At 40.1% G+C, this 13,704-nt stretch overlaps 1 protein-coding gene across 1 annotated transcript; it reads left to right on the plus strand.

Annotated features, from left to right (window-relative positions):
• The first annotated feature begins 4,837 nt into the window (after window positions 1-4,837).
• Window positions 4,838-11,489, plus strand: nfil3 (nuclear factor, interleukin 3 regulated). The gene is made up of 2 exons (XM_083902633.1): window positions 4,838-4,984; window positions 8,177-11,489. The coding sequence occupies exon 2, from the start codon at window positions 8,260-8,262 to the stop codon at window positions 9,553-9,555; it is 1,296 nt and encodes a 431-aa protein (XP_083758759.1). The 5' UTR covers window positions 4,838-4,984; window positions 8,177-8,259; the 3' UTR covers window positions 9,556-11,489.
• Window positions 11,490-13,704: the final 2,215 nt, after the last annotated feature.

The raw sequence follows: 13,704 nt of genomic DNA on the forward strand, positions 1-13,704 counted from the left end.
GTTGAAGGATATCAAATGTATTCATGAGGTAAAGTAGAGAGGAGGGAGGTTGGGAGGAGAATGCTAATGACAGAAAGTAAATGAGATAACTGACTGCAGCTGTAATCCACTGTGTCTGTGTTAGTCGACACATGCTTTGCTTGTGCACCCCCTTAATGGCAATGTGATGCTGTTTTTGTTGTTTGTTATTTTGTGATAAGTAAAAGCCACACTTATAAAAGCATATGATTTTTGCTGAATGAAAGTACTGTAGGTTTTGAAAGTAACTTGAGATTCAGATTATGTTACTTTCTTTCATAAAATAACACAAATAGAATTTTATTGAATCTCCTTTTTGTTTCATTCCACATGACATTATTTCCCACAAGGCTGATAATATTCACATCCATTTTTATAGCTGTATGATATGTAAGTTATGTACTTTGGTTTTGAACATTCTATGTGTTTATAGTTTTTCTGAGTCAGTGAAAAATACTAAGCCTATAATGTCTTTTTAAGCTTTTTTTTTGTACCGTGCATTCTGTCCTCTGTCTGTGGAGTATTAAGGCCCTTGTAAAGCAATAAAAAACTGACTTCTGATGCAGAAAATGTGTTACTAACCACCTTGTCAAATGTGAATGATTAAAAAGTGTTTAAAAATGTAAATTGTAAAATTCAGCAGCAACCTCTGCTCTGAAACACTGCAGGTGTTTCTACTGGAGGAGCTGATATCACACACACACATGCAAACATATATTACAAAATCTGTGAACGTCATGATGTTTTGTTTGCAAATGAATTTCTTATTTTACAAACATGTAGAGAAGAGGCGGTCACCTGCTTTGGCCTCGACTAAAGTCGGACAGATATAGACACATGACATGACCAATATACCGGCATGGCACGTCATGGAACCTTTTTTATTTTTTGCTTTTCCATTATCGATAGTACCTGGTAACCTGGTTATTTTTTTAGTACCTGCTCTGGCGAGGTGCCAAGCGAGCTGAGCCGATACTATACATGAGGTCATCAGACTGCCGTCCACTGATTGGTCAAAGTGTCGTCATTGAAAGAGTCATGAGCACAACACAAGAATCAAAGTGAACAATGCTGAGCTGTAGATCAGTTAAAAGGACTTAAAATTCTGAAGACATGCGGTAATCTCCAACATTTAGTAAGAAAATGTCTCAAATCTCAACATTTAAAGCAGAACTAGACCGGAAGTTCCAATTAACGCTGTTTTAGTGTGTATCTGCATCATTACCTTGTTTACGAAGCCCTGAAGGTTCTAAACAAACAGTTTAGTCACTGCCGATAACGCTGTGTTTTATTGTAATCTCGGGCTCAGCGAGATCTTTGAAACATCCGGTTGTGTACATTGAACCACAGAAGAAGAAAAACGTCCGTTGTGGAGGTGTTTCATGAGCGACAGTGTCTTCTGACTCTGGGTCTGACTCCGGGTCAAAGTCATAAAAGGGACTGCGGTGGGGAGTCGTGAAGAAGCTATTTTTAAACATTGTTAAAACAGTGTTTTGATAATGAGTAGCATTAATCCGTGCATCCGCTGTTCCAGAGGGGGGAGCTGCGCTTCTGAGAGCTGGTGTGCTGATATGTCACTTCGACTAGTCCGCAGCTGAAGTGCTGTTGAGCAAGGCACTTAACCCCCTCACTGCTCCCCGAGCGCCGCTCACTGGCATGGCAGCTCACTGCGCTGGGTTAGCATGTTCTCCACCTCACTGTGTGCTGTGTGTGTTCACTAACTCACTGCAGAATTGAATTTCCCCTTGCGGGACTTAAAGGGTTCTTAAAGGGTTCTTAATCTTCCAGGTTGAGAGATTTGAGTCTCAAACTAGGAGGTTTTTGACCATAAAAACAAGTTAATGTACGTAAGTAGACCTCCATAACTAACATATATGTGCAACAGGACCACTATATGTGAGCTTTAACAGAGGAGTCTGGTGTATTTTGTGACTGCACTGCGAAAGTGTACTGAATGATTCTGTGAACAAATCTTTTTAATTAACTGAGCCTAATGATTCAGTTACACTGAAAACAACTGCTTTACAAGTCACTAGTCACTAGTGTGTGTGTGTGTGTGTGGGGGGGGGGGGGGGGGGTGTGCGTGTGTGTGTGTGTGTCGTGTCCAAAATGAAGTCAGTTTGAAGTGAAATTTACATTTTGGTCACAGTTGAACAACATGCACACAAACACAGTTTCTCTTACTACAGTCCTGCTCTCTGTCTCCCTCTTTCTCTGTCAGTGGTACTGCAGCCTCACAGCAGCAGTCTGCTCTTCTGTCTGTTCTTCTTCTCCTCATCTTTGAGATTTTTTCATAAATTGTTTTCTGTGTCACATTTTTTTATTTTAGACAAAAACATCTCATATATATATACTGTATGTATATATATATATTATACTGACCAGAGGACTGGGGACAGAGCTGAACTGTTCCAGTCTCTACTCGGTACTCTCGGTCACTATCTTCCAATATTCTGTATATATTGAGTGAAGAGGAGAAACTGTTTGCACCGTCTTTAAATAAATTCATTTAAAGAAAATTGTTTATTTCTCTCTGATAAAAAAAAAATATTGTATGTTGTGATCGTCTGTCAGGCACATGAAAACATGAAGTAACAAAAATATAATTTGAAATTTTTGATTTGATTCACAAAATCATTCAGTACAGACTCCTTCTGGCACAGTCCCTGAACTGAAACACAGAGGCTGGGGCTGTGATGGCGTTCGCCACTTGCGCGAGCACAGATTTCGCAGTGAAAAAAATTAATGTATTGATATGACATACAGACATATTTTTTCTTTTTTTTTCACTTTTTATTCTTGTCATTGTGTATTGTATGTTTTGGGTAACATCTACTGCACGTCTGTCCGTCCAGGGAGTGGATCCCTCACCTGTGGTTCTCCCTAAGGTTTCTACCTTTTTTCCCTTTTACAAGGGTTTTTTTTTTTTCCCTGGTAGTTTTTCCTTACCCTGGTCGAAGGTCTAAGGACAGAGGATGTTACCAACCCTGTGAAGTCCCGTGAGACAAACTATGTTTTGTAAACTGTGGGCTATATAAATAAAGATTGATTGATTGATTGATTGATATGAATAAATTAATCAAAGGGAGCAACAGCATCCTTTTTGGGGAGCACATATTATATACATACTGTATATGTAATGTATTTATTTGTATATTCAGGACCAGCAGTCACGCATCGAGACCAAAACCTGGATCCAGGGAGACAGGACCTAATTTTTGCTGGATCGGTTTAGGGCTCAGATTTGACTTGTGATTAATTAAGGTATAGGGAAAAGACTGCGCTGGGTATCATCGTCCACCTTTGAGAAAATGAGAGCTCAGATGGGCCAATCTGGAATCTTTGCTTTATGTCATCATAAGGGGAAAGGTTACATCTCCTTTCTCTGTTGTGCCTGCCCAGGTAATTTGGCTCACTGCCTCACCCATGTGAAAATGATCGACGACTGTGAGAGTGCTGAGGCTGTCAAAATTGCTCCAAAATTATGTTTGAATATTTCCTCTAAAAAAAACATAGGTTCAAACCATACAAATATCTATTTGCGCAATATGTCAATAACAGGTGGACAAACTAATACAAGGAGACATAACTACTTGTATGGGTATTTTTTAGTACATACACATTACCTATACCATAACACTTTTAAGACTGTAGACCTCTTGTTTGCTCACTCGCCCGTTGTTTTGAGTCCACATGTGAAGAGGCCAGTTCTGCACACACTAGGCTTAGCCTGTCACAACTTGTAGAAGAGACTCAGAGGCGCAGTTTGTGAACAGGCAAGGCAGGCAACTGCTTGGGGCCCAGAGCCGATAGGGGCCCCCGACACTCGGAGCCTGAAGGCTGTTTTTACTGAAATGTGCAGTAACCAGCCGCCTCCCCGTCCCCCTTAAACAACAATGGGCAATTTGCAATGACATATAGGAAACCTCCCTAAAGGGGCCCCACCTCACGTTAACCTCTGTGAAGTTATCGTTCTGCAAGTTGGAAAATTAAGAGGATTATTTACAGTGTAATGCATATCCTTTTTACTCAGTTTATATGTTTTTTTCAGTTATTTACAGTATTTTATTGTTCTATATATTTATATTTTCACATACTTTTTAATTGCAAGGTTTTTCCATGTTATTTCTTTCATTTTGAAAAAAAATTATTTTGAACTCATACATTTTTCGTTGGTGTCAGATTATTTGTAACATAATGGTGATGAACACTGGTTGGAAGGAAGGGTCCCCTGGGAATTTTAGCTTAGGGCCCCTACACACTCTAGAATCGCCTCTGAAGAGACTAGTTTGTGTCTGACAGCGTGGGGGCATGGTTCTCCATCCAGATGTCAGTCAGGCAACACTTATTCATAGTATACATTTACAACTTTAATCTCGTAAATAGAAAACTTTATTCTTGTAAAGTAAGACTTTATTCTCGAAGTCTGTGATTTTTTTTCTCAATGTGACCCTAATACTCGGTTGTAAAAAAATATTTTTTTGCTAAATGGAGTTTTGAAAATTGAAAAACAAAAAAAAGAAAGCCTGAAAGCAGCGCACATTGAGTATGAGAGTGATTGGCTGAACGGTGGATGATGCTGCACTGTGATTGGCTGAACGGTGAAGGATGGTGCGCTGTGATTGGCTGAAGGGTGGAGGATGCTGCACTGTGATTGGCTGAACGGTGGAGGATGATGCACTGTGATTGGCTGAACGGTGGAGGTTGCTGCACTATGATTGGCCGCAGCACCTGTCATTTCATCCATGCTGCCAATATACTTAAGCATTGACCTACTAACACAGATCCATGAGTCAGTAACCAGTGAGTCCACCTTGAAAGGAAGAGTCGTCGGGAGGCGACAATACTTGGTAACGAGTAGCCTTCTATCTCCTCGCTTGATTCGTTGTTGTCTGATGTGAAAGTCACATGTTGCTGATACGCGGTGGAAAAGCAGAGCACTTCATCCAGCCGGCTGTTATAAGAGGTACTGTTTTGCTTTGAGTTCAATATTAAAGCTTGTCTTATTGTTGTTTCTTCCAGTGATAATGTGCTGTGGAGCAGAGCAGCGCAGCTAACGTTAGCCTTTATTTCACATTGTTACAGTGTCGTTCGGCTAAAGAAGAACTAAATAGCTCATAAATGTTCTACCAACAGCAAGTTCGAGACGTTGTTATTGCGTTGAATGAAAAGTGTACGTGGTACATGACGGTCGGAGGCTGGATAATGGCCGTTATCAGAGACACAGCATGTAGGTGTTTGTTTGTTTATAGTCAGGCACACGGAGGCCAACTATGGTGAGCACGGCTGTTGCAACGGTGTTGTAACAGTGTCTGAAAACTCGTGTGTGTCGGTTATGAGCGACGAGGCCGCGTCTCTAAAGCTGTAGCTCATGTAGTTTGTCTTTAGCTCTGAAGACGGACACGAAGCCCGTGGTTCAGTGTCATGAGTAAGCAATGCGATGATGTCACGTAAGAGAATGTGCACAGGGACTGCTGCTTACAGCACCTTCTTACACGCACGCGCAGCGTAACAGTACCACAAAGGTATCATTTATTGATAGAACATGTCATATTTCTACGCACGCGCGCAGATACACAAAGACACACGAGGTCCACTTGTCCCAGTCACCACACAGCAAACATTGCATAATGTCTGCAAGTACACACATTAGTGACGCTTGGAAGGAGTGACTGTTGTGTAACGCGGACACATAATCAGAGAACGTGATATGGAGGACGCACGGCCGGACCCTGTGTTTCTGCCCGGGCCGGACCCAGTGTTCTGCCCCTGTGTTAGGCGAGAGCGAAGCAGTGTCTCCTACCACGTGTCCTCCAAATTCAGTCCTGATGTCATAGAATGTTTCCTCTAGAGCTGAAACGATTAATCGATGAATCGATTACTAAATAAATCGCCAACTATTTTGATAATCGAGTAATCGGTTTGAAGCTTTTTTCATGATTAAAACAGGATTTCTGATTGTTTTAGCTTAATAAATGTGAATATTCTCTGTGTTTCTTTGCTCCACATAACAAAGAAATCATTAAAACTGAATAATTTTGGCTTGTGGACAAAACAAGATGTTCGAGAACATCGTCATTTCCAGCTCCAACGTTTTTTTTTTAGCATTTTCTGACATTGTATGGACCAAACGATTCATTGATTAATCGAGAAAATTATCGAAAGATTAATCGATTACGAGAATAATCGTTAGTTGCAGCTCTAGTTTCCTCGTTAGAACAGACAAAGGTTAAAGATGATCCAACACTATACGATCCATGTTGGGAAAATTTCCCCACTCATCTTTCCACGCAATAGGGAAGAGAATCGCTATCAATCAGTTGTATTGGTCCGATACTGGTCAAAATCCTTAGATCAGATGTACAGATAAAAATTTAAATGCTTTGCTGTGCACAGTGAAAATGTAAATTAAAATCTGCAGAAGCATCTAGCTGAGTGGTTCATTTCTTTATTTTGGGAGAGCAAGATTTGTTTCACAGTTGGAGAATTAGGACTTTGAAATAACAAATTTGTGTTGTTAACATATTTAAATGGTCAAATGAGTGTTCAGACTAATATTGGTAGATATTCGAGTTTGTGGTATCGGACACAAAACAGTGGTGTTGTCCCGCACAAGTATTTGTTAAAACATTCTATATGATATAGAATATATACTCAATATGAGGATGGAAAATGCCCCAAAAAATGTTGTAATTATCTTTTTATTAGGAGATTATGTAAAAAAGATACACGTAAACAACATATAACAATTTGGAAAGTGCCAAAATTAAGTGAATACCATTAATTAATTTAATGTGTCATTAATAATTTAAAATACCAATTCATTTTATGTAAAAATATATAATTATTTCACTATTTAACAAATTATTTAATGGTCCTGTGTTGCAGTGCATCATGAATTGGCAGTAAACTCATTTTCGATGGTTAGGTTTCAACTGTGATTGTATGAGATACTGACACACAGGCACAGCTTACTTTGCCCTAAATGTTGCCAGGATGCTGACACAAAACACAAGACACAAGCCCCCAATGATTAAGGCTGCAAGTCTGACTTATGTCTCAAGTGTGCAGCTGACAAGACCAGTGTTGGCTGCATACTTGAGACAGAAGTCAGACACTGTGTGAAATAAGAGACTAACGCATTTAAAGCTCCAATAGAGTGGTCTTATGGCACATATATTAGTTATGGAGGTCTACTTACATACGTTAACTTGTTTTTATGGTCAAAAACCTCCTAATTGCTGGAAACGAGCCAATAGAAGCTCTCGTCAGCTGCGCTGTTTCCGACTAAAATCTCACCCCCATAAGACAGACTGTGTTGTGATTGGCCAGCCAGTGTAGAGCCTTCCCAACTGTCATGTGATTGGCCAATACCTGGAAGTAATGTAATTAAGCATACCAGCTCTCAGAAGTGTAGCTCCCCCCTCTGGAACGGTGGATGCAGTGCTACTCATTATCAAGACATTGACACGTTCTCAGCAGTGGCTGAACTGTTTGTTTCGAAACTACAGGGCTCCATGAACGAGGTAATGGCGCGGATACACACCAAAAAAACAGTGTTAATTGGAACTTCCGGTCTAGGTCTGCTTTTCCCCTTCTTCTTCTCTTAATGAATTCCAGCAGGCTGTACACTGAGAGGTTAAATGCTGCCCGCCACAGGTTAAAGTCGTGAACCACACTTCTTCTAACTGTTGGTTTTATAGCCAAAACATCCTAAACAATTAATAAATAATTTCATTTTTCAACATAGTTCTAGACCTAATAATAATATTTTTTAATAAGTAATTGTTTAGTCAGTTCAAGTTTTGTGTTAAACCAGTTTTATTAGTTTTGATGGAGCCTCTAGTTATTTTTATTGTTATTATTATTATTGTTATTTTCATGTAACAATGGAGTTAATGGAGTGTGATGTGTCTCGGACTGAGAAGCAACAACAGACAAATATAAACTGATTACAGTTTTTAGATTTTTCTTGTTCAGTTTGGTCATTCAACAGTGATACAAATTAGTAAAAAGGATAAATAAAATATGAAATGTTTACTCTTCACTACCATGTTTGTGGAGACATTGCACATTAGTGAATTGAAAAATATTTATAATTTCCTTTGTATCAATGTGGCTCTGATATTTAAACCTCTCTTGTTTCAATGTTTCACAGATTTCCTCAAGTGGATGAAGTGGATGTGGTAGTTGCCATTAATCTATACATGCAGTATGTTGCACAGCTGAAGAGCCATCAGCATGTTGTCAGTTGTTGACAGTGGTAATATGCAATCAGTCAAACAAGAGGCTGACTCTAGTGAGTCCTATAATGGAGAAGATGATCTGGTCCTGGCTGTGGCTCTACAGGGAGCTAATGGAGACCCGGTGGGCCCCCAAATATCTTCAATTCCATTCAAGGCCAAAACCTCTCGTCGCAGGAAAAGAGAGTTTATCCCAGATGAGAAGAAAGACAACCTTTACTGGGAGAGGCGTCGCAAAAACAATGAGGCAGCCAAGCGATCTAGGGAGAAGCGGCGCATCGGCGACATCGTGCTCGAGAACAAGCTGATGGCTCTTGGAGAGGAAAATGCCTCGCTCAAAGCTGAGCTGCTGTCGCTGAAACTTAAATTTGGCTTGGTGAGCTCAGCTGCATATGCACAAGAGGCTCAGGAGTTATCCAGCTCCACAGGAGTCAACCTCTACCAGGAGCTTGTTCCACCCTCTGCTGACAAAGGCTCTTACAGCATGGTCGTGGAACCTCTTCATTTGCGAAGTAGCTGCATATCGGTAATTAAGCATTCACCTCACATGCCTGAGGCATTCACTGCAACTCAGGGAACCCTCAGCCTCTGCAGGAGCACACAAGTCAAGCAAGAACTAGCAGAGAATGGCAGCTTTGTACAGGAGACCAATACCTTTGACCTGTACAGAAACTGCACCAGCATCCCTCTCTCTGGTGTCTGCTCACAGCCTGCCTCTTTCCTGCAGGTCACCAACTCATCCAGTAACTCCCCCAGGGGCTCTGACGATGGTGCTGTGAGCAAATCATCAGACGGTGAGGATGAGCAGCAGGTCCCCAAAGGGTTCATATCGACTGCAGTCGGCCCAACAAGCGTCATTGTATCCACACACAAAGTGCCCGATGCCAGTTCTTCAGCTTTGCCCCATAAACTGCGCATTAAAGCCAGAACCACCCAAATCAAAGTGGAGGCCGTTGACCCTGAATACGAGTTCCCGAGAAAGTCTGGTCCAGTTGGCAGCACAGAGGCAGGACGCTGCCACAGCACTCGGGACTGTGCAGAGCACACACAGCCTCCAGTGTGTCCTTTGTCAGTACAGGTCACCAACATGCAAGGCTGGAGCCAGTGCTCTGAGCAGTGGCACAGAAACAGCACAGAGACACTGTGGGATGTCTATAAGGGCAGCAAACTCAGCCCAAGCACCGCCTCCAACAAAACCTCTATGGATGTAAGAGAAACTTCCTCATTGGCTGAGGTCTCAGACCTCAACACTCTCCCTTTGAAAAGACCGTGGCAACACAGCAAGGTTCTGTGATTGAGTCGAACAAAACCACCGGCCTCCTCTGAATAACCTGTGTCTGTTTTCATTTGCTATTGCACTGTGTGGTTGTTCTTAGGGTTAAATCATGTTTCACTCACACAAGGACACGGTGCAAACAAAGGCTACTTTACCTCCACACACGAGGTTTATGACACATCATGTGAACAGAGCTGTGTCTCTTATCACACACACAGGGCTCAGGGCAAAATACCGTTGGAATATCTGAATTTGCTTTTGATATTTGCATACCAGGCCCCTGCCTTAAAATGCAAGTCTAAAATGGCCAGCTCGGCATCTGTAGCACACAATTCTTCATTTGGTCCTATTGGAACCCATGCCGTTGTTTGTTAGGGCAACAAACCAAGAGCTATGCTAACTGGCTAGCCTGTTTACAGAACATCTTTTGGTTTTTACAGATGTGTTTTTCATCATGGATACACTTGCAATGACTACAGACATTGTGGACATTTGTGGTTGAAAGATGAATCAGATCATCTACTGACAGTAGAACACACATTTTAATGTATTTTTTCTGTTCTGTGTTTAAACTGTTGCCGTTAAATCAAGTATTATTGAAAGTAATTTCTCAACATTTGATAAAAAAATTGAGCCTTTGTAGCAAGAAGACCCGGGTTCAATACCTGGCCGGAACAAGGGTCTTTCTGCATGGTCATTTGCATGTTCTCCCTGTCTGTGCGTGTGTGTTTTCTCCAGGTTTGCTTTCTCCCACAGTCCAAAAACATGCAGATTTGGGGATAAGGCAAATTGAACACTCTAAATTGACCATAAGTGTGAGAGTGGTTGGTTGTTTGTCTCTATATGTGGCCCTGTGATGGACTGGTGACCTGTCTAGGGTTTGACCCCCACCTTTCACCAAATGTCAGCTGGGATTGGCACCAGAGTCCACACTACCCTCATGTGGAGGATAAAGTGGTAGAAAATTAATGAATGAATGATTTTTTAAAAAGGCCTCCAAAACTATCCAAAAGTCTTCCAAATCATAACTCACAGAGGTTAAAAGGTCCTGTTTAAAAAGAAGTGAATTCCAGACCTTCTCACACACACACACACACACACTTTTTTATTTTCTTCTTTAACTCTGTTTCCATTCACTCTGTAACTCACTACTATCTGTAAAATAGTTTTGTTTTCTGCTGTTTTAATGTTACCACAAATGAAAGGTCACAGTCATGACTGACACAAAGTCAACGCTGACTTCATAGGTCATCAAACCTGGAAGAGGGAATGAAAGACTCTCCCACACCAAAGTCCACAGAGAAAATCAGTGATTGTAGCTCACAGAGACACAGGAGCTGCTGGTCTACTGCTGCCTCGTGTGGTCACTTTGTATCACTGAGGTAAATCTCAACAAAGGATTTCAAATGCTGAAGTCACAAAATAAGACATTTGAACGTACTGATGGAGACAGCAGTGGATCAACAACTCCTGTGTTGTGATCTAATAATGACGGTTTTAAAAATAAGAAAAAACTTTGCACATCCACTTCTTTAGACCGGTGCATAAAGAGAATAAATCAACTCAAACCTGTCGAAACCTGCAAGAATAATGTTATTAATGTTATAACGTTTCTGTACCAGGCCATGAGAAGTGGCTGTGAGTGTGAGATGAGATTAATGAGATTAATTTGTGATTGAATGTATGATTATTTGTTAATTTCACTGGTGATGGTTTGCACACCAACGGCCACTTTTCGTGTTTTAAACTGACTGATCAGGCTTGTGCAGAAACATAGAACAAACATGGAGGCAGATATTTCTTTATTATTTGGTGAACTGTTTTATATAAACCTGCTTCAGCCTTGATATTTGGTGGATTAAATCACAATTCTGTGTTCTGTAAACCGGTCACATGATGGTCATCACTGTGTTTTTCTTGAACTCTTCTTAAACGGTAACTGCTGTCTGATAACTGAGCTCTAACTATCATTAAACACCTACAGTCACTGAACACTGCTGTGCTCTGCTGTTCTTTATCACCTGCTGATGTCTTTGGTTTTACAGCTTATATCTGTATATAACATTAAATGGTTATTTAACAACTTGTTATTTTCATCCATCCATCCATTATCTACCGCTTTATCATAATGTATCAAATTTTATTTGGCTGATTATGGCTCTAACGATGAATTCATAATTAAATTAATCTACAACCTTTTACCAGCTCCATTAATGTAGATATTTTCTGGTTTCTTCCATAAGAAGTTCAAAAATGTTGATTGTTGTTTCTCAAAATGAAAACATATTTGATGAGCAAAGAAAAACAGAATCTATTCACATTTAAAGTCAGAGAGGTTTGTTTCATATAAAATAAATGTATCAAATCAAAATGGATAAATCGATGATTAAAATAGTTGGCAATTAATTAAATAATCACTTCATTTGTTGCAGCTCACCTTTCTTCAGCAATACAACTACCAAGTGTGAAGTAGACTGGCCGAGTGGTTGTCATGGAAATGGAAGGACAGACAGAGAATCCTTGATTATAAATCATAAGATTCTTCGGTCAGTGAACAACAGCTGAGCTGAACATGCGGGGAGAGGTGAAATTGAGCTTTTTCTTTCTTTAGAATTAGGATCAGTTTACATAACAGTTAGAAAACAATAGAACCATCAGGACTGCTCTGTCTTGTTGTGGTCAACCACATGACCTGACAGCGACCTGAGTGACTGACCCCACAGTCCACCGCTCACACACACCATCATCTCTGCTGCACTCCTCACCTGTGTGCGCGCGTGCGTGTGTGTGTGTGCATGCAGAGGCGATCCTAGAGTGTGTAGGGGCCCTAAGCAAAAATTCCCAGGGGCCCTTTCTTCCTACCAGTGTTCATCACCATTATGTTACAAATAATCTGACACCAACGAAAAATGTATGAGTTCAAAATCTTTTTTTTTTTTCAAAATAAATGAAATAACATGGAAAAACCTTGTAATTAAAAAGTATGTGAAAATATAAATGTAAAGAACAATAAAATACTGTAAATAGCTTTTAAAAGACTATATAAACTCAGTAAAAAAAATTAATTACACTGTAAAGAACCCACATAGTAAAAAATATAAATATATAGAACATTAAAATACTGTAAATAACTGAAAAAAACATAAACTGAGTAAAAAATGTAAATAATCCTCTTCATTTTCCAACTTGCAGAACGATAACTTCACAGAGGTTAAAGTGACGTGGGGCCCCTTTAGGGAGGTTTCGGGTGGGCCCCTATCGGCTCGGGGCCCCAAGCAGTTGCCTGCAGTGCGTGCTTGTATGTGTGTGGTAACTGTGAAATTATGTTTTATGTTACAGCTATAAGGACATCTAATTTATACAAAGAGACTTAACCCTTTTAAACCCGTTTTTTGAAGCCTGAATATGTGACCTATAAACACAAACACACCAAGAATGTCCATATAAGGAGTTGTGTATTATTCCTACGGCAATTAACCGAGGGTGCCCCTGCGGCACAGATCCATGCCACATGAGCACTTAGAGTTAAAATAATGCAGTTCATTTCAAACAAATATGTGTGCATTGATGATAATTATGATGATGATGAAGATGATGATGATGGCAACATATAGTCCACCTGGGGGTTCCTCTCAAGATTTAAATGAGAGGAAGAGGTTTGCAGATCACACAGGAGACGCTTATGCTCACCAATATTCAGTAAACCACTCAGTAAGTCATTTAAGTCGATCACCATTGACAGATTTAGTTGATTGTAGAGGTGATTATTTTTTTTACTATCATGAATCGTGTCATGTTTGTCTTATTTTAGTGGCCGCACATCAACATCTGTCCATTGCCCATTGCTTTATCCTCCACATCAGGGTCCACATGTTTAGAAATGTTGCCTGAAATACAAAACAGAACTATAGAAGAATTGAGAGTCACTTTCTGACAAGAACACTGGAAAATGTCCACATCCAATTTTTCCAAATTTTCTTTCTGAAGTTCAAGAGAAAATAGCTTGAGTCCACAGACTAAATGTACTTCTGTGTAAATGATGCATTAATTAACAAAAAATGTATATGCTATTGCTTTAGATTTTGTGGTGGCATGGGGTCAGAGTATAATATAAAATATGTGGTTTTTCAATTCAAGCAAACAATAAAACATAGGTATAATATAAAA

The sequence above is a fragment of the Microchirus variegatus genome, assembly GCF_963457635.1.
Source record: "Microchirus variegatus genome assembly, chromosome: 16".
Lineage (NCBI taxonomy): Eukaryota > Metazoa > Chordata > Actinopteri > Pleuronectiformes > Soleidae > Microchirus > Microchirus variegatus.

What these genes read in the sequence shown, in the direction of transcription:
- nfil3 (XM_083902633.1), top strand. Translation starts at nt 8,260, where the DNA reads ATGTTGTCAGTTGTTGACAGTGGTAATATGCAATCAGTCAAACAAGAG.